This window comes from Pistacia vera, unplaced genomic scaffold (genome assembly GCF_008641045.1).
Source record: "Pistacia vera cultivar Batoury unplaced genomic scaffold, PisVer_v2 Contig491, whole genome shotgun sequence".
NCBI classification, from domain to species: Eukaryota; Viridiplantae; Streptophyta; class Magnoliopsida; order Sapindales; family Anacardiaceae; genus Pistacia; species Pistacia vera.
The window spans coordinates 51,558-72,923 of NW_022196325.1; the positions used below are offsets into that span (position 1 = coordinate 51,558).

Genomic DNA, 21,366 nt, shown 5'->3' on the forward strand with positions numbered 1-21,366 from the left:
ATATTTAAAAATTGTTTTCGAATTAAAAAACTATAGAAAACTGTGAAAATAACTTTTAATCGTATTCTAATTTTATATTAGTTTTTAGGATTGGATTCAAAAAGTTTTCCACTCATTTTTTCTACCAAAATTTTTATTTAAAAAAAAACTGTAATTAAATTTTATATCAAATATACCCTTACAAACAGAAATTAAAGAATTAATTATACTTACTAAAAAAAGATAAAAAAATCTTATTTATAAGAAAAATTAACTTTAATTAACAATCGGATAAGTCTGAAATGGTGTCCACATAATTAATAAGTTTGCCTCGATGTGATTTAGACGTATAGCCGAATTGATAATGGAATGGGGCACCGATTGAGAAATCAAAGGCATCGTAGACTGTTCGTTGTTGTCAGGTAGCCATGGCCTTTAAAATGTCAAAATTCAGCACCTTCTTCACACTATTTATTTCCCTTTTTTTGCTGTTTGTAATAATAATAAATGGGAAAGGTTTTTTTTTTTTTTAAGTGGGCTGTACCAAATACCAATTGACAGCTTCCCAAATTTCTTAATTAAAGTCCCCTTCATATGGGTACAGAATACAGATTGATTAATTTAAGAATAGTCCTATTTTTTTATAAAATTTGTAATGGTATATGTATTCTTATATTAAATTGTTAAAATTAATTTTAATTTTTGTTAGGGCCAAAAATCATCTTGAGCTCGACGAGGTCCAATAACGAAATAAACATGTTATGGTCTAAGGCCTCAACCCAATCCCGATCGGGCCTACGCTTAAAATCACCTTGTGAACTACCCACTCTACTAGTTGGACTATCATATAAGTTCAACTAAACTGGGTTTCAGCCCAATAGCCTGCAACAGTTCATAAATAGGAAATCAGAATCCCATTCTATTTCCTCTTCTACTAAAATTCCAAATCTTACTTAAACTATTAAATTTAATCTGATAAAGGGAAATAAATCATATCTCTTTTATGATAGGGATTATCTCTCAAAAGAGGATTCAATGTCCTACTAGGATTTCACCCCTTGGGTTCACTATAAAAACAGATGTTTGCCCTCTCATTAAGTAGGCAATCTCCCATAGTCAATCTATACTACTCAAAACCATCTATTTGCTCATAAGTTCTTGCTCCCAAGAACCCGACGCCTCCACCGTAATCCTGGCCTCCGACAAGACTCCTAGTAATTCTTCTTCTCCTTAATTCTTATTAAATCTCTTTTAGCTTTGCTGACTTGAGCGTCAGAGTGTCTACGGCAAACACCACCTTGATGTTTTTCGGAAGCTTCACGCTTGCCTTTTCATGTGTGCAGGTCTAACGGATTGTCAGTAGCCTCAATCTCACGGAATCAAACCCTATTTTCATGACGGTAAATTTTTTGCATCTACAATTTTCTACTCTTTATTATCTCATAAACTCTATTTTTTTTTTTCATTCAGATCATTCTTAGAACAAAAAGATATCTTAATAGAGGAAAAATATTTACAATGGGATGTATAGGATTACAATCAAAACAAAATTATAAATTTTTAATTACTTCATATACTTTTAATTATGATAACTGTTTTAATCTAGCAGCCCAATTGCCCATTGAAAAGATAAAGTCAAGAGCAAGGCCGAAGGCCCAAATCAAAGTTAACAGAGCATCAAACTTCGGTACTAATCCTCATTGATGCCTTTTACGAGGTCACAACATTAATCCCTTTAAAGTATAATATAATAACAAAAATTTCTTTAAACATTTTGAAATGGCATAAACTTTTGTGTCATTAATGACGGTTAGTGAGTCGTTAAAATTTTTTACTGTTATTAGTAAGTAAATATTATCAAATTATCCTCTTATCATTTATTTTAATAACTAAAATTTAGCAGTGAAATTTTTTTTGTTATTTTTGAAACTTCAAAGAGATTTATGTTATTATATCATACCTTAAGAGGATAATATCATTAACCAACAAAATTAATATACTTATATGATATCAATCTATAACTAAATATTGTATCTTAATATTTATTGTTAAAAATAACAACTTATTACAAATTTATTGTTTTCTATTATACTTTTAATTATGAATCAATCTTTTAATATATTTAATATTATGAATATAATATTACATGATTATACTTATGTGATAATATATGGCTTAACTTTTTTAACTCATGTATAACACGTTTAACCTATTTATCATATTAAATTCATTTAACTGGTTTATCATACGCATTAATTCATTTACTGATAGTATTTAAATAGTTTAATGAACGATTATTCATGCCATACATGATTAATCGTGCTATAAACACAACATATGATTGTGTTATAAGGAGTTACATAACTCATTTAATTAATTGTCACAAAACGAATTTTGCGGGTTTGACATGCCCCAATCTAAATATGGTGTGATTAGTTGAATTAATCAACATGAATACATTTATTATTAACTCTAACCCACTTAAATCGTATTAGATTCGTGTAATGTTATCATATTATGTAAAAACATTTTTTTTTAACAACCGAGGGTGTTCAAGCTAGTTTATGCGCACTTAAACTAATCATCCAAGACTCTAAAATTATTGGCTGGAAAAGAGTTCTAATTAGGGGTGTTCGGTTCTGGGTACCCTACATTTTTTGAAGGAACCGGAGCCAGAACCTGTAACGACGGTTTCGGTTCCAGGTACCCTATAAAATTATAATTACCCGCCAAAAGTTTTTTAAATAGTAAAAAACCCTTAAAACTTACAAATTACCCCCCACCTGACACTTGTTAACAAAAATAAAATTACAAATTACAAACTCCATTACTTTGTAAAAGTATATTCTCAAAAGTTAAACTAACTTGGTTTAAATGTTATGAAATATAAATATAAATGTATTAACATTACTTTTTCTACAAAAGTTTTTATTAACCCCCCTACTCTTTAATTTTATTTTATATTAGTCTCAGTTCCGGGTTTCAGTTCCTAATTGTAGGAAATGGAACCGGAACAACATAGTGACGATTCCAAAAATTTAGAACCGAAACCTACCCGTTGATGGTCGATTCTTGGTAGGAATCAGAACTAAACCTCGGGTACCCCCGGTTCCGATTCCAATCGGTTCTTTTGAACACCCCACCCCTATTAGCAACTAATGAGATATGTAAAAACATATTTCCTCTTATAACTCCTAAATTCCTCATGGAATTTGACCAAAAGGATTTGATAAAATCAGATTAATATTATTATTATTATTATTTGTAGTGAAATTGAAGTCAGAAAGCCTTGCCACGTTCAATGTAGGTATTAATTAAACTAAATATATGGGTGGCACTAACATGCGATGCCATGCCATGTTAGTCGGTAAAAACGTGCGAATTGCATAATTAATTATTTATTTTAATATGGTTATGAGGGGATATTTTTTAGTCCAATTTTTGACTTAAAATCTTCGTGACAACTCATGTTCATATTTGAATGTGTCGACATTCTTATGTCATACAATTCAATAACAATACAAAATTTTTATAGGATATGCTATTTAATCCAATGAAAATTTTAATATGCTCCGTGAATCAAATTATTGAATTTAAAATTAAACTTTTACCATGAAAAAAAATTAATAATAAATTTACATGTTAACATGATAGATAGTAATAATAAATTTGTAAAAAAAAAAAAAAAATTAATATTACCCATCACTTTATTAATATACATATAATTCATCTCTTAATTTAATATTCCCGTAATAAAATGCAACATCCTGATTGATCGGTACACAAAGAAAAAAAATAATAATAAAAACGTCACTATACATGTGTCATTAAATTGGTGAAAACGACACCTTTAATATGTTATTATAATATCTTTATCTTACTTTCTTGACAAGAAAAGCAACAAAATTGAAGAAAAAAGTTGAGGTGTAGAATTTTCCCATTTTCAAAGTAAAATAAAATAAAATACTTTGAATTCGTTTGTGTTTCTGATAAATGTTTCTTGGAAGCAAATAAAAACAAAGAAAAAGACAGGCAAGTTTGACTGTTTGACAGAGTTAAATCATTTTGGTCCCTACCTAATTACCTAAGGTATGACCAAAAAAGATAAGGTCCTGTAGAATCTGATAATAACATTTAAATCCTTATCAGTATCAGATATCATTTTTTTTTTTTTTTTTTTTTTTGTAGATGTTAAAAAAATCCTTAATTTGTTATTTTTTTATTTTCTTATATTAATGTAATTGTTTATATTTTTACCAGAATTCATCAGTTAGCAGCCACTTAATTGACCATATTAGGTCAAATCAAAGTCCCAAATGTATTTAACTCAAGTTGAGAAGAAGAGAAGAAAATAAATAAATAAAGAGGACACTGGGACTTAACAAAAGCCCAACAAAGGAAACAAAAAGGGAGCTCTAACACTGTCTCCACTACACGCCGAAGCGACATCTCACGGCTTCGACAACCACTCACTCACTCAATTTCGTTTTATAAATTTCAAAAACTTTCTTGTCCTAATCCAAACCCCAACCCAAATCCAATCCAAAAACCCATTTCTCGAAAAATCGAAATCCGTTTTCGTCTTTCTGAATAATCCAAAAAAAAAAAAATAAAAAAATCTTTGAGTTGAATTCAATTCACAATAAATAGAGAAGCGTATGATAGTTGAATCTGTGTTGATTTTTCTTCGTAATTGTAAAAAAGGCAATCCAGCATTTAAGTGGTCTCCTTTTTTCTCTTCATTGTAATTAAATCTTTGGATTTGCTGAGTGCTTAAATTAAGAATAGTAGATACTGTGTGAGTTCACCCTTTCCATAATTCCATTTTTGTGTTCTTGTAATTAAGTTTGTTTATCTTCCATTTTCTCTCAGTTCTTGCTATATTTCTTCTTCTGAATCCTTATCTGTGGCTCCGAAATCAAGATCAAAATTTCAATGTGGTCCACCACTGCTCACTCTAATCTCGACAGTTTCCTTCACCGTATTACGCCCAATCCTCCTTCGCGATCTCTCCCTCAGGTACTGCCATTCTTTCTCTTCTTTTACTCTTTTTGACCTTTTTCTGTTGATTTCTGAAATCAAAATTTCATGTTTCTGTAATTGATTTTACCTTTTATTTTACTCATTATTATTATTATTATTATTATTATTATTATTATCAATGAATGCTTCTTGTTCTCTGATACACTTTGAATCGTTTTCCGGAAGAAGAGTCCATGGTTTAGGAATACAGACAGATTTTATGGTTACTTTTATTAAATTCACTTATTTAACTCTCTATTTTCCTCAATATAAATTAAAAAAAAAAAAAAAAGCCCTGGAACAACGCGGTTTTAGAGGAATAATGCTCTTATTCCTTATACCTGACCTCCCTTAATTATAGTGTAATTACACAAAAAAAATCTCACAGTTTGATAACTATCGCAAGATCAACGGAAATCTAAGTGGAGGTAAGTGATAGCTCTTAATCTATAGGGGTTATTTTAAAATTAGCCCTTTTTTTAATATATCGTTGGATTTTATCTAAAAAAGAATCTACCGGTGGATGTTTATCTGAAAGTTTAGAAAATCGTTAAATTATTATTTTGAATAATAAATTAAAAACGTGAGAGGATAAATATAACGTAGTATTGTACTTCAATAATTTAAGTTAGTGATGGGGTGGGCCTGATCGAGGGCTCATATGTCAATTGGATCAGGCCCACACTTGAAGAAAACAAAATATGGTTTTCAGAAGGTGCCACCGAATATTCTCTCATTTTTAAATTAAAATAATAATATAATTAATATGAAAGTTTAAGTTGTTTGAAGTTGTTAGTTCCTTGTTTCAATTGTGTTCAAATATTTGAGCCATCATAAATTCAAAGAAAGACTCGCTCCATTGGATTGTTTATCCTCATCACGTGGCACCCCATAGCGGTTTGTGTGTTTTGATTATCTTGCTTGCTGTTGTGGCTCTTCTCTAGAAAGGCTAAATTCATGAATGCTACATGATTATCTTGCTTGCTTGACACGTGTATGGTGTACATGTGAATCATGTTATACATTAATGGGTCTCTTCTCTATATTTTAATGAGTAACACTACATTTACTAACACTTCTTACTACCTTTCTCTCACTAACGCCACATATCGGTTCACAATTCGTCAATTCATATGAGTCCCGTCTGTCCAATAATGGGTTCCACCTAATTAAGCCAATCATAAACCCCCACATAGGGTTAATGAGAGAGGTTAGTAAGAGGGATTAGTGAGATTAGTATTATTGTATTTTAATTAGTGATGTCATGTCTACAATTCAATCTCACAACTCTCAACGTGACAACTTGCAGTTGGTCAACTCCTAAATAGGTTCTACCTCTTTATTTGTGAACTGACTAATTAAGAGTTGTCACGTAGGATTGTGGACCTAGGATGATCTTAACTTGTGTAAGGTTAATATTTATTATTATATATGGACACACTGTTAATAGTTTTTATTACTTTAATGGACCATTATGATGATATAATATAAGATAATTTGTATGAAGAGTTTAGATGTATAAAATTATTTATTGAAGTTTTAGTAGTAGAGTTTTACTTTTAATTAGGGGTTGATTTTTCTATTATGGCTAAATGGATGCTGAAAATGAAACTAGGTAACAATGCTAACCATTGGTTAATCTCTGAATGCATGTTATTGCAGTTAAGACTGGAAACAATGCTTGTTCTTGAAGTTTCAAAAGGATCTCTTGGGAGAAATATTATTTTCTGTTACTTTTACAGCATTAGAAATTTACAATTACTATAGTTGAGAATATTAGGTTCATATATTTGCTAACTATTGGCATTTATTTAATCTACATGTATTCCGTTGGACGATTGGTACAAATCCCAGTTTGCAATTTCAAAAATGTTGAATTTTCTTTCTTTGTTTTTCTAAAAAGAATTGGAATTTGCTTTTTGAAATACTGGCAGTGCTGTACTCATGAAATAAAAAGCCAGTGGCAACCACTTGATAAGAACATAGTTGAATATTTCACATTGGGAGATCTCTGGAATTGCTATGATGAATGGAGTGCATATGGTGCCGGCACATCAGTGGTGTTAGATAGTGGTGAGGATGTTATGCAATACTACGTTCCTTACCTGTCCGCCATTCAGATCTACACTAATAAGTCTGTTGCCACTTCCAGGTTCTCAACAAATCTTTTTAATGTTTCGTGTGCCAAATTCGAGTCTTTTTGTGGTGTTGTTAGTAGCAATTAGACTGAACATTCCTGCTATCCTAATGTAGGAATCTAAGAGAGGATACTGAAGTCGCAGAATTTGAAAGCGATTCTGGGAGTGATGATGGTGGGAGTGATAAGCTATCAAGGTCTCTCAGCAATAACTCCAGCAGGACTTGGGATGCCATTTCTGAGGATTCAAGCTTGGACCAGGATGGCTCATGGCCAATGAACAATAAGCTTGGGTACCTTTACTTCCAGTACTTTGAGATGTCTTCTCCTTACTGGAGGGTTCCACTTAGGGAAAAGGTAAACCTTGTTGGCTTTTGTGGCTTAGAATTATTGGTTTTTTCACATCTGTGATAAAATAAATTGTCATTCTTATCAATTTAAATAAATATTAGTTTAAGTTTCTCTTGTGCTGGATAAATTTGATTGTTGAAACAAATGTTTGATTCAGATAACTGAATTAGCTCGGAATCATCCGGGGCTAATGACGCTTAGAAGTGTGGATCTCTCACCAGCAAGTTGGATGGCTGTCGCTTGGTAAGCATGCTTTGCTGTTCCTTTTACATGTTTATTTTTCAGTTAATCTTAGTTTCTTTTTTTGGTGATTTTGCTAATCACTAGTATCCATTGATATAAGAATTCCGCTACTTAGGTTGATGAAGACTTTTATCTTAAGCATATGGTTTGCCTTTTCCGCTTCCTTTATCTGCTTGGCAATTTTCTCTAAGTTCTTCTGTTTGTCATGAGTTGTGCAATATATGCATCTCAAAAGAAAGCTTCATTTTTTATTATATGGATTATTATGCCACAAATTTTATATCCTTGCTAAAATATAAGCGGTACTAGTTCGAAATTACCTATTATAGTCGGGGATGATGAGATGCTATTATTGTCAATTATTTTTCAATCCAAAGAGAAGTTCTTACCCCAATCATTTCTTTTACCTTATCTGAAATTTATTGACTTGAATTATCCGTAAGCTCAAATTTATTGACTTTATATGTCTGCTTAATGAAGTATGTATGCTTGATTTTCATTTACAGGTATCCTATTTATCATATTCCATCAAAGAAAAATGAGAAGGACTTGTCAACATGCTTCCTCTCTTATCATACACTATCTTCATCTTTTCAAGGTATTTTGATTATCTACATAATTCATGGATAACTTATTATGTTTGAATGAAAAATTCAAAGTCTAAATGATTATGTATATATACATNCGTAGGATTGTGGACCTAGGATGATCTTAACTTGTGTAAGGTTAATATTTATTATTATATGTGGACACACTGTTAATAGTTTTTATTACTTTAATGGACCATTATGATGATATAATATAAGATAATTTGTATGAAGAGTTTAGATGTATAAAATTATTTATTGAAGTTTTAGTAGTAGAGTTTTACTTTTAATTAGGGGTTGATTTTTCTGTTATGGCTAAATGGATGCTGAAAATGAAACTAGGTAACAATGCTAACCATTGGTTAATCTCTGAATGCATGTTATTGCAGTTAAGACTGGAAACAATGCTTGTTCTTGAAGTTTCAAAAGGATCTCTTGGGAGAAATATTATTTTCTGTTACTTTTACAGCATTAGAAATTTACAATTACTATAGTTGAGAATATTAGGTTCATATATTTGCTAACTATTGGCATTTATTTAATCTACATGTATTCCGTTGGACGATTGGTACAAATCCCAGTTTGCAATTTCAAAAATGTTGAATTTTCTTTCTTTGTTTTTCTAAAAAGAATTGGAATTTGCTTTTTGAAATACTGGCAGTGCTGTACTCATGAAATAAAAAGCCAGTGGCAACCACTTGATAAGAACATAGTTGAATATTTCACATTGGGAGATCTCTGGAATTGCTATGATGAATGGAGTGCATATGGTGCCGGCACATCAGTGGTGTTAGATAGTGGTGAGGATGTTATGCAATACTACGTTCCTTACCTGTCCGCCATTCAGATCTACACTAATAAGTCTGTTGCCACTTCCAGGTTCTCAACAAATCTTTTTAATGTTTCGTGTGCCAAATTCGAGTCTTTTTGTGGTGTTGTTAGTAGCAATTAGACTGAACATTCCTGCTATCCTAATGTAGGAATCTAAGAGAGGATACTGAAGTCGCAGAATTTGAAAGCGATTCTGGGAGTGATGATGGTGGGAGTGATAAGCTATCAAGGTCTCTCAGCAATAACTCCAGCAGGACTTGGGATGCCATTTCTGAGGATTCAAGCTTGGACCAGGATGGCTCATGGCCAATGAACAATAAGCTTGGGTACCTTTACTTCCAGTACTTTGAGATGTCTTCTCCTTACTGGAGGGTTCCACTTAGGGAAAAGGTAAACCTTGTTGGCTTTTGTGGCTTAGAATTATTGGTTTTTTCACATCTGTGATAAAATAAATTGTCATTCTTATCAATTTAAATAAATATTAGTTTAAGTTTCTCTTGTGCTGGATAAATTTGATTGTTGAAACAAATGTTTGATTCAGATAACTGAATTAGCTCGGAATCATCCGGGGCTAATGACGCTTAGAAGTGTGGATCTCTCACCAGCAAGTTGGATGGCTGTCGCTTGGTAAGCATGCTTTGCTGTTCCTTTTACATGTTTATTTTTCAGTTAATCTTAGTTTCTTTTTTTGGTGATTTTGCTAATCACTAGTATCCATTGATATAAGAATTCCGCTACTTAGGTTGATGAAGACTTTTATCTTAAGCATATGGTTTGCCTTTTCCGCTTCCTTTATCTGCTTGGCAATTTTCTCTAAGTTCTTCTGTTTGTCATGAGTTGTGCAATATATGCATCTCAAAAGAAAGCTTCATTTTTTATTATATGGATTATTATGCCACAAATTTTATATCCTTGCTAAAATATAAGCGGTACTAGTTCGAAATTACCTATTATAGTCGGGGATGATGAGATGCTATTATTGTCAATTATTTTTCAATCCAAAGAGAAGTTCTTACCCCAATCATTTCTTTTACCTTATCTGAAATTTATTGACTTGAATTATCCGTAAGCTCAAATTTATTGACTTTATATGTCTGCTTAATGAAGTATGTATGCTTGATTTTCATTTACAGGTATCCTATTTATCATATTCCATCAAAGAAAAATGAGAAGGACTTGTCAACATGCTTCCTCTCTTATCATACACTATCTTCATCTTTTCAAGGTATTTTGATTATCTACATAATTCATGGATAACTTATTATGTTTGAATGAAAAATTCAAAGTCTAAATGATTATGTATATATACATCAGTCTATTTTTTTCACTCCATCTTAGAAGGTTTTTTTTTTTTTTTTTTTTTTTTTTTTTTTTTGCCTGACATGATTCTGCAGATAGTGCAGTTGAGCATGATGATAACACAGGTAATGCATACTCTGAATTGGGAGAAAAAACAGAGGGTAAACCAAAAGGCGAAGGAAGCGGAAGGGTTTCCCTCACTCCCTTTGGGCTAGCTTCTTATAAAATGCAAGGAGATATTTGGGTAAACCCAAATACATGTGACCAAGAAAGGCTAATCGATCTTCATTGTGCCGCAGATTCCTGGTTGAAGCAGCTGAACGTCTACCATCATGATTTCAGCTTTTTCACTCACCACTGTAACTTGTAAATCAGTATGTTTTCTTGACCTTCCTCATCCTTTAGCTTTTGTTCAGTTATCACCAGCAGCCTCCATGTGAGACGTGCTGCAGTTTTGAAAACAAACATTCAGTAACTTAGAGCATTGATACAAGCTTTTCACTATGCTCTATGGATAGCCCTGAAAGTGACGATGTTGTAATTATATCAAAACATTGGCTAGCTCCAAATGTTTTTAAGGGTTTTTTTGAGTTTGGTGTTTATTTACTTAGGAGTCAGCCTTATAACTTTTCCCTTTGCTAACTTCTGTAATTTCCCTTTCGCTCATGTTTCCTGAGGTTAGTCTGTGCAGATAGTTTGTGAGTCTGCGTTGTATGGACTAAGAACAAGTTTAATAGAAGCATATGACATGTTTTTCGTTAGCTAAGGCGTGTTTAAAATTAAAATATGAATGTTTACGTTGATGGGTTTAGATATATGTTTGAGGTCCATTGAATACTTATTTGTCCTTTTGAGATAATCTAGTGTGAATGAATGAATGTGCAGAACGCAGATATAGAAATGGTTATTTTATTGGAAAAAAGTAGATTAAAATATAAATCCAAACTTACTAATTTTTATATAGGCTTGGCTGCTTAACTAATACGATTACATCTTATATTATATTAATTTATGGAGCACAAAATCCAAATTTGATTCGAGGTTGAACAACCTTTACCAAGAAAAGGACAAAATATTTCTCTTAGCCGTGGCAAAACCAAACCTCGTATTTGTGCCTCACATATATAAAAATAATTAATTATTTTTGCTTCTTCCCATATGAACATAATTTTAACAGCTTTTGGAAGGTCCCAGTGTTATATTCTATCTTATATTTTAAGTATTGTAATCCAATCTTATATTTTATTCCATCAATTAATGTGATAGCTGTTAGAAATACAAAATAAAATAGCTGAGTTTATATTATATTATTTCATTGAAAAAAGTAAAACATGAAAATGACTAATTCTACTAGAGATGTCGGTGACATGTCACACTTAATTAGCAAACAACATGTTCCCACCCAAGGTATAGCAAAATGACAAGTTTCCACCATCAAGTTTTAAAATGACACATTTCCGCCCGTGTTAAAAGCCGTTTGTCAAGTTTAATTGAAGAAAGACATAAAGTAAACTCAAAAAACAGTCTAAAGATAATTATGTTATTTTATCCCTTATATATAAACTAAGAAAAAAACAGACCAATTGGTCAAAAATTAAAGCACCCATTGTCTGGTTCACCCTCCCAATCGTCTTCCTTACTTCCCCTTACCGTTTTCACGCTGTAGCTACCCATCATTGTCGCCGCAGAACCGATCATGTGACTGATTGGATATTGCGCGATTAGCCACTTCCCCTATCTTGTCCACCTTGCCACTTGCACACATGTCGCCTCCACCATACGTCCCATATTGCCATAGCCCACACACCACCACCCCAACCTCACACGACCCCCCGACTGTTGTTTGATTGTTGGCCATTTGGTTGATTGTGATTTGGAGTTTGTTTGATTTGGCTGATTAATTGGAGTTTGGTTGATTGTTATTTGAAGTGTTTTATTTGTTTGAATGATGACTCATCCCTAACTACCACCTTTTGGTCGGAATCGCACTAGGTCGAGTGCGATTTTGTCTGGTGTGATTATGGCCGAATCGCATCCAACCAACTCCTTTTTTTTATTTTGATGATGTTGTTTTGTGTTGACTTAGATAAGGGTGAAGATTTTGTGTGATAAGATTATGGTGAGAAGAGAAGGGAGAGAAAAAGAGAAGAGAAGAAAGAAGAAAGGTAAAAAAAACAAAAGAGAAGAAGAAGAGAAAATAATAATTTCGTCTTTACACTATTTATATTATGTCAAAGAACAGATTTTCGTAACAAAAAATAACAATAGATGAAAAAATATCATTCTAAAAGTTGACAGATGGAAAAAGTGTCGGTTTAAAACCCGCTTGACCTTGCGTGGGAAGACGTCGTTTGCTCTTATTCAAAATTAAATTTGATTAAGTACTAATGCGGTAATGCCATGTAATTTTGTTTTAGAAGGGTCCTATGATTAATTAATTAATTAATTAATATAAAAAAGGTGTAAAAAGAGAGTGAGGTGGCAAAGTAACGGAGGAGAAAGAAAGTAGAGTAGATAAATAACGGTTCCAAAATTTCCTAATTTCAACAACGAAACCAAAACGCGGTTTCCGTTTGCTTTCAATTTCTATACTTGTAATATAAGTAATTAATTTGATTCTAATCTTCATTACCAAAGCACCTGATTCCTTCCCCCACTACCTAAAGTAGAGGAATTTCATTTCCTTTCCATTCGTACTTCATCTCCCTCAGTAGTAAGATCAAGATCACCATCACCATCATCATCAATTCAAAGATCAGAGATGTTACTGTTCTTTATTGGGTTAATTCTTGGCGCGATTTCTATACTGGGTTTAGAAGCTGCGGCGGTTTTTTATCTTATTAATCGACTTACTGAAAAAGCCAGAGCCAAATCTTCGAAGCAGTCTGCTCAAGTTCTTGATTCTCAACAGTCGCTTGATTTTGCTTACAATAAACAGGTATTGCTTTTGTTTGCTTTTTAGTTTACCCCACAACTTAATTTGATTTTGCTGCTACCGGCGAGGCTATGAATTGTAAGAAAAATCTCATTTAGTAGAATTAAACAGGTTCCATTTTGGCTTGGCATTTACTGGAGAATGTGAGAAAATTAGGAAAAATTACTGAAAGTGGAGGGAAGGTAATGAATCCTGAAAGTTTTTAAGTAGTTGTAAGACTTAGTAATCCCCTTTTTCGTGTTTGGTTGGAGATTAGGAGAACCTGCCAGAAGTGGAAAGAATATATTGAATCCTGAAAGTTCTTAAATAGTTGTAAGAATTAGTGATTTACTTTTCATGTTTGGTTGGAGAGAAAATGAGGGAAGATTACTAGAATTGGAGAGAACGTAATGAATTGAGAAAGTTGTCAAGTAGTTTTTAGACTAGTAATCCACCTTTTCATGTTTGTTTGGTTGTAGAGAAAATTAGGAATAATATTACCAGAAGTGGAGAGAACATAATGAATCCAGAAAGTTGTCAAGTAGTTTTAAGACTTAATAATCCTCTTTTTCATGTTTAGTCGGTAAATTAAAAGAAGTTAATAGAAGTTGAGGGAAAACAGTTTTTTTTAAGTAGTTATAAAATTTAGTAATCCACTTTTTTGTTTTGGTAGGAGAGAAAAATAGGAATAATTACTAGAAGTAGAGAGAATGTAATGAATCCAGAAAGTCAAACAATTATAATACTTTAGTGATCCACTTTTTTCCACTTAAGAGGTATTTATATGTTATAAAGGAGGGAGCAAATGAAATTAGTTGTTTTTGTTATTAATTTGTGTTTTTTATTTGCTAGTTTAATTCTATGTGTATCAGGGGTTTGTTTGGGTTCTGGAATCAGAGAAACTTCCCAAAGATAAGTTACCAAAAGAACCAAAGAGGAAAAAGGATACCTTGGAAGTTTATCCCGTTCGCAAATATGCAAAAATCAAGGATCAAACCCTTCTTTTGAAGGAATCTGATGGTTCCCAGACAGCTATTCCACTCAAAGGTTGTGTAATAGAAGCTGTTTCAGCCTCAACTCTACCGTCAAGAAAATGGTAACATGGTGGTTGTATTAAGTGCTTTTATTTTATTGCTTATTATTTTAGATCATTAAATTTTTAATCATCTTTACTTTTCCATTATGATTAGACCAAGGTTGAGTGCCCCTTTTTTATCCTGAACTTTGTTTGGATTGTTACACTGAGGATTGATTAAGAATATGTTACTTAGAAAATGTTACAAGGTTCCTGCTTCCCAAAGTTGTAGGGCTCAGTAGGAGACCCAGTTATGAGGTCAAGTGTCATCTCTTGATGGCTTCTGGACTTCACCCTATCTCAGTGGCAAATATAGTTAGAAAATTGTTTTCAATTTCATGGCAAGGAACCACTGGAGAAAGCATTGCACTGTAACCCAATGTTCATGTTATTAATAATGTCTGTTAAAGAAGATTCTGTTTCTTTGCGTACTTGAAAATGGTTGCTGAATTTGGAAGTTTCTAAGCAATGTCAATTTGTCTTAACTTATTTCTCTCAGATACCCATTACTGTTGTTTGAACCATTTCTTATGACTCATATTTTGCTTGGGGAAGAGGCCAATATATTTATTATTTTCAGTTTTTGCTTTAACGTTACTTTTATGCTATTTTTCTCTTTCACAAATTCTTAATTGGTATTCAATAAGTGAGGAATAGTCATAGTTCTTCTCTAGATGAAAACTATGACCTTTGTTCTGACACGATTAATTATGTTTTCTGCAGGGCCAAAAGGTTTCCTATAAAAGTTGAAAGGAAGACCTCAGTAATATACAATTTGAGTAAAACAATTTACATTTACCTTGACACTTCCTGGGAGAAGGAGTCATGGTGTAAAGCCCTCCGTCTTGCTTCATGTGATGACAAGAAAAGGCTAGAGTGGTGCGCCAAGTTGAATGAAGAATTCCACAGTTACCTTACCTCCCTAAACACAGGATATCCTTCATTTATGAAACCCTCAATGGGTTTGACTGCTGAGCCATCCTCATTGGGTGCCATTGGGGAGCCAATTGATAGGTCTGGTAGGTTTGATAGTTCTTCGTCAAAGGTTCGACTCCTTTGGAAAAAATTTGCCAAAAAGGCTTCAAAGCCTTCTGTGGAAAACAAGCCACTTTCTTCATACTCAGGCCGTGAAGAGAGAAAGGTTTATGATAAATTACGTCCATCCCAAGATTCCGTTTTGGCTGCTAGCTCTGCAAAATCCGGAACAACAAAGGTGCCAAACAATTCTGGAGAAGAAAATGCTGAACCGTTGTCATCAATGTTTCGTCATTCGGGAAGCCAGAGTCAAATTTCTGGTCTCTCTGACACAGAGTCTGATGACAAAATTATTACAGATGAGGGAACTCTCTGCTGGAATTTATTGATCTTTCGGCTTTTTTTTGATGCCAAAAGCCACCTGGGAATGAAAAGTTCCCTTCAGGCACGAATTCAGGTATGTTATTTTCCAAAATAACATCTGTACTATGTGTTTGTTTGCACGATTGTTTATAGTGCCTGGAAAGATATCTTTTTTGCCATTATGTGACAATTTTGCGGATAAGTTGGTTAACTAGATTATACTCTCAAAGGGATGAAAAATTACTCATCTTCCAATGCTTGGTATAGCTTTTGTCTACATATTTTTTATGTTGTCAAATGATTAATATTTCGTTGTGTCTATCTGTATCCATTGCATATTTATTCGTGCAAGTGGCAAAATGTTGTCTCATTGATTGTAATAAATTATTTTGAAATCTATGTGGCTTTTCTTTGCATTTTAAATGTCGATGTGAGTCTGATACTTATTGTTGTAACAGAAAACATTGTCGAATATGAGAACCCCCAGTTACATTGGTGAAATCATCTGTACAGGAATTGACATTGGGAATCTTCCGCCTCATATCCATGGTATGAGGGTTCTTCCCATGGACATGCATGAAGTATGGGCCTTCGAAGTTGACTTTGAATATTCTGGTGGAGTGGTATTAGATGTTGAAACAAGACTTGAAGTCCGCGAATTAGATGCAAATTCAGAATCAAGTTCAGTCAGGGATGTTTCTTCAGACCTTCTTGAAGGTTTTGAATATTATGGTAAACAGTTGAATATTTCTGAAGTGAATATTGATGAACAAGTCCAAAAGGGTAAAGAGGATCCTAAACTTGGTTAGTATGAATACACACACACACACACACACACACACACACACATTTCGCTTTCCCGACATATCATTTAAAAGATTTGAATGTGATGCATGCTGTGCTGTTTTATATTGAAGCTTACTACTGACTCTCATATGAAATAGTGTTTGGAGTTGAGGATATAAAGTTCGATTTAGGAAGTTGTTATCTGGATAAGTTATTTTTGTGGAAAGTAAGATCAACTTATTAGGTATCTAATTAGGAAGTAATTTTGTGGAATTTGAAACTTTTGGTTGATGAAAGGTTTCATTACTTATTGTTGGATTATTGATGAGGAAATCTTTGGAGCCTTCACAGGGTACAATGGTTAGAAGAATATTTAATTTCATGTGTGGACATAAAATCATGCTCTTTTCATGGTACCGGGTATCAGTTTACTGGGTGGTTGCTTTGATCTACTGACTCATGTAATACACGATGTCTTTCCTTGAGTCGAAATTTTACATGGCCCCCTTGCTGCAAGTGTCAGTATGAAAATTTTCAGTACTATGGTTTCTCCAGCATTTCTTCATACCACAGCTGTAAAAACATGGTCTCTAGCATTATGAAACTGGTCTACTTTTTTCCACTTTCTCACCACCACCACAGTACATAAAAAAGTAAAAAAAAAAAAAAAAAAAAAAAAAAAAATGACACGAACTCACCTTGTACAAAGTTAAGCTAGTTCGTCTGCTGAACAACAAGAATTACACCTAAACCTAACATTCATAAAATGCCGAAGCTTCGAGACTATAAGCTGGATGAGTGAATTATGAGAAAGTCAGGTTCGAGAGGAGAACAAACATTTTCGTAATTTTCTATCTATATATATGTATATATTTTTTCATACTGGTGACCGTATCAATATGGCTGACTTATGATTATAGTTTGTCCACCTTTTAGATTCAGCTTTTATCCTTGCCGCATCATTAGAAAATATTCAATTTTTATTCTTAGACTCTCTTTTGTTACAGATGGCTTGAAAAACAACAAAAGCACTATGTTGGCAGCAACTCCGGTGTCAAGGTGGAATTGTATTCTGAATTCTATAGCCAAACAGGTTTCTCAGGTTTGTAAACAATTTTTTTCTCTTGCATTTGTTTTCAATTGACAGACCCAAATATACCATACATATTTTCTAATGAAGTTATTTATTTATTACATTAACTCTCTGTATATGTATAATAATTACCTTAAATCAAAGAGACTATAGCAGGCTTATAACCTTTGGCTCTAAAGGTGATGTGGAAGGTCAGTGTGTGATTTGATCTTGTCTACATGCACAACACTGAAAGAAAAAAAGAATAATGGAAAACAAAATTAGGCCTATAACCTTTTCAAGGAACCTGTTTATATATTTCTATGGATATATTTTGTAATGGTCCTTTTTATCTGTACTGCTAAAAGTTGATTTCATTTGCATTTGAACAAAATAATGTCAGTTTTGGCTGAGCATATGAGGTGACTGTAGAAATCAGTTATTATGTGTAACTAAAACTAAAAACTTCATATAGAATCAAACAAAGATCATTATGTGATTATTGGATGGACCTGTTTGTACTCCATTTCAGGACGGATGGAGGAAGAGATTGCTTCATATGAATTAATGTTTTATTAAATGGTGTTCTTTGTTATGATTTGAACATGTCTTTATTTGTGGGCTCTTTGTTGTTTAGGTTGAATCAACTAATCAATCTCTGAAGGCAAACTTTTACTGTCATACTGACTGATTTTTCACATTGAAGGTGCCTCTCTCTTTGTCCATACGGGTTGCATCCCTTCAGGGAACAGTGCGTTTACATATAAAGCCGCCACCTTCTGATCAATTATGGTTTGGTTTTACGTCCATGCCTGATATAGAGTTCGATCTGGAGTCTGGTGTTGGGGATCACAAGATTACTAGTGGACACATAGCTCTTTTCCTGATTAACCGCTTTAAGGTATATATCGCTTTTATCGTGTACACTATCTGATTTTCATTAGGTTTCTTTATACTCTGTAAGCACCCTCAAGGAAACTCATACATTTAGGCATTGTGTTTTTTACCTCGTCCCTAACATTCACCTTTACCCTCACTCTCATCTGCATCCTCACCCCTTCCTGCTCTTGTTTTGTTTGATTTTTATAAATGACCTAGTTGCATATGGTATCTAAAAAAGCAGCTGTGTAGTGAAAAGCAATCTCTAAGTTGGAATTTTTCTTCTAAAGCAATTACTCAAAGCTCTAAACTTTCATGTAATTATAAGATGTGCATTTCCAAACACTGAAACATGCTGAACCACCAATAAAAAATTCCATTTCTATGGTTATAATCATTTTCTAAATATTAGAGGAGCCATTTGCTAAATGCTAATAATAGTAATAGCAAGGAAGACACTGTGGATACATGATCCCCCAGGACTTCTTAAGTAAAGATTATGATTTCCTAGTATTAATTTGTGTGTGGAGAATACAGCCAGTTTTATTAGCGTTCTCTTCTGCTTGAACATAACAGTAGTAGAATTCAGTTGGTAATGATAATAAGCTATGGCTGATGTTGATTTCATTTGTGTAGGCAGGGATCCGGGAAACTATGGTGCTTCCAAACTGTGAAAGTGTATGCATTCCATGGATGTTAGCAGAGAAGGATGACTGGGTCCCAAGGAGTGTTGCTCCATTTATACGGCTTAGTCAAGAAGCCAGTAGTGATCATACCAGTGCATCTGAGTCTTTCATTTCCCAAAGCGGGGAAGAAAAAACCAAGACAGCTACCAAAGCAACATCAATTGATCACCCAGAAAGCAAGCATCAAAATCCGAAGAACATAGATTGCATTCAACAGTCATCGACTGTCCCTAGAATTGTGTCGATGCCCTCAACAACCTCCGCCGTTTCATCTATACTGAATAACAAGTCTTTACAAGAACTAAGAACTCCTTTGCTGGAAAGTGATGAGGTGCAGGAAACAGACCAACAGAAAAAAGAGGAAATCCCAGACTGTCAATCATCACCCAGGTCTTTGCCCCTGCTAGAAAAACTAAGTAGTGCAGTTGATGAGGATGATTCGAGGCCAAAGAAAGGAGGGAGAAAGGCAAGGATGCTTGATCTTGGGAAGAAGATGGGGGAGAAACTTGAAGAGAAAAGGCGTCACATCGAAGAAAAGAGTAGGCACATTGTTGAGAAGATGAGAGGACCATGAATCAGTTGGCAAAAACTATTGTTGGAAGCAGAAATGCAAGGCATCAGAATAGGTGCGTTGATGTTTTATGCTACTCTTCAGATGCTTGGACCCTTGAATATAGGATTTATAACTCTTGCTTGCAGACCAAGAATCCATGCATTCAGAGATCACGGGGATGGGGCTTAGGGATTACAGTTTAGAATAAAGTGTATTTGATACGTAGAAACTCTATAAAACCTTGTTTACACTGTAAAAGTAAAGAAATTTTTTTTGACTCTTGATTAATGAATGCCAATTGCCATTTTTTCATGTGAAGAACTTTTTTTCTTGTATAACACTTCATCTATTTTCATTGATAACATGTTAATTTTGTCCAAGCTGCTCATAACGTTAGTATGGCTTTTGGATTTAACTCTCTCTGCTTAGTAATCCCAATTCACATTGCAATGCCAATTTAGCTCAAATGGAGAATCCAAAGAAAACCCTCTTCACTCAACTTCAAATCCTGAAAATATTTTATCCATATGTTTGGAAAGATTGGATTTTGGATTTTGACCAAACAAATAAAAAAAAAAAGGAATGTAATTAAATTTCATAAATACAAAAAATAATTGAAAAAAACAAAAATGAGCTAGTAGGAGCAGAAATAGAGACTCAGAGTCGGCTTTGAGCAGACAACTTGAAAGTGAAACCTTGAGAGCCCGACTCAAAGCCTGAAATCACAGCCTCATTAAGAGAGAGAGAGAGAGAGAGAGAGAGAGAGAGAGAGAGAATTATCATTTTCAACCACCTGAATCTAAAGAGCGTAAGTGTACTTAAACCCCAGAAAAAATATTCAAATTTGAACAAGTATGGAGGCTCAGATTCGCCTTTTATCAGACAAAGGTTGAAACTTTTACCACAATGGCTGCAGCAACAAGCATTTTTCAAAAATACCTAGAAGCTGCCTCGCCATGATGTGCAAAGACTTCCCACCGTCTGATCATTTGACTTAGACAACATCGTCATCATCACAGCCTCATCACAGAGAAAGAGAGAGAAAGAGAAACAGGGTGTTTCTTTGTTTGGTTTGCAATGTTCCCTTCAGCAGAGACTACTTATGTTGCTGTAGAGGTCAACCTCGCCGGGAAGGTTACATATTGGCATTGGCTCTTGGTAGTGGGCATGGTTGTTACAATCCTATGATACCCGATACGTATCATACGATACGATTTGATATAGGTCGTCAACGATACGTATCAGAGAGTGTATCCTAAATTATTCGATACGTTGATATGTATCCTACGATACGATACGTATCCGTTCGTATCCTTAAAAATATTGATATAAATCAATACGACTTTATTAATTTGGGCCAAAGGTTAAAAAAAAAATTCGGGGGAAAACCGGGTCACCCAACCCGATTCACTAAAATCTGTCCAAATTTACCTATTTTGCATGAAGAAAGTGAAGAGGAGTATGTATTGCCCATTTTACATGATAATAATAATATAAGTGGAGATATAAGTATTGACATTGATCTTGGAATTTTGTGATTAATTTTGATTATGTAATATCGTAATTTAAAGTCAATAATACCCCAAAATTCTTTAATTAATCTTGGGGATTGTA

The 21,366-nt window shown here is 33.5% G+C and overlaps 3 protein-coding genes across 3 annotated transcripts; all 3 read left to right on the forward strand.

Moving 5' to 3' along the window:
• Window positions 1–4,617: 4,617 nt before the first annotated feature.
• LOC116105020 lies at window positions 4,618–8,399 on the forward strand. The gene is made up of 5 exons (XM_031391445.1): window positions 4,618–4,998; window positions 6,936–7,153; window positions 7,255–7,495; window positions 7,647–7,732; window positions 8,239–8,399. The coding sequence occupies exons 1-5, from the start codon at window positions 4,915–4,917 to the stop codon at window positions 8,360–8,362; spliced, it is 753 nt and encodes a 250-aa protein (XP_031247305.1). The 5' UTR covers window positions 4,618–4,914; the 3' UTR covers window positions 8,363–8,399.
• A 100-nt stretch (window positions 8,400–8,499) lies between these two features.
• On the forward strand, window positions 8,500–11,270 carry LOC116105021. Its single transcript, XM_031391446.1, has 5 exons — window positions 8,500–9,198; window positions 9,300–9,540; window positions 9,692–9,777; window positions 10,284–10,375; window positions 10,545–11,270. Exons 1-5 carry the CDS (start codon window positions 8,867–8,869, stop codon window positions 10,817–10,819), a joined length of 1,026 nt encoding a protein of 341 aa, XP_031247306.1. The 5' UTR covers window positions 8,500–8,866; the 3' UTR covers window positions 10,820–11,270.
• Window positions 11,271–12,982: 1,712 nt separating this feature from the next.
• Window positions 12,983–20,070, forward strand: LOC116105009 (testis-expressed protein 2-like). The gene is made up of 7 exons (XM_031391427.1): window positions 12,983–13,387; window positions 14,236–14,459; window positions 15,162–15,870; window positions 16,235–16,580; window positions 17,570–17,664; window positions 18,341–18,535; window positions 19,150–20,070. Exons 1-7 carry the CDS (start codon window positions 13,211–13,213, stop codon window positions 19,771–19,773), a joined length of 2,370 nt encoding a protein of 789 aa, XP_031247287.1. The 5' UTR covers window positions 12,983–13,210; the 3' UTR covers window positions 19,774–20,070.
• Window positions 20,071–21,366: the final 1,296 nt, after the last annotated feature.

Bases quoted from the DNA above. Each gene is read 5' to 3' on its own strand.
- LOC116105009 (XM_031391427.1), top strand. From the start codon at position 13,211: ATGTTACTGTTCTTTATTGGGTTAATTCTTGGCGCGATTTCTATACTG. The intron at 14,460-15,161 runs GTAACATGGTGG...TGTTTTCTGCAG, and splicing joins ACTCTACCGTCAAGAAAATG to GGCCAAAAGGTTTCCTATAA. The intron at 15,871-16,234 runs GTATGTTATTTT...TTGTTGTAACAG, and splicing joins CCCTTCAGGCACGAATTCAG to AAAACATTGTCGAATATGAG.
- LOC116105020 (XM_031391445.1), top strand. From the start codon at position 4,915: ATGTGGTCCACCACTGCTCACTCTAATCTCGACAGTTTCCTTCACCGT. The intron at 4,999-6,935 runs GTACTGCCATTC...AAATACTGGCAG, and splicing joins CTTCGCGATCTCTCCCTCAG to TGCTGTACTCATGAAATAAA. The intron at 7,733-8,238 runs GTAAGCATGCTT...TTTCATTTACAG, and splicing joins AGTTGGATGGCTGTCGCTTG to GTATCCTATTTATCATATTC.
- LOC116105021 (XM_031391446.1), top strand. From the start codon at position 8,867: ATGTATTCCGTTGGACGATTGGTACAAATCCCAGTTTGCAATTTCAAA. The intron at 9,199-9,299 runs GTTCTCAACAAA...ATCCTAATGTAG, and splicing joins AAGTCTGTTGCCACTTCCAG to GAATCTAAGAGAGGATACTG. The intron at 9,778-10,283 runs GTAAGCATGCTT...TTTCATTTACAG, and splicing joins AGTTGGATGGCTGTCGCTTG to GTATCCTATTTATCATATTC.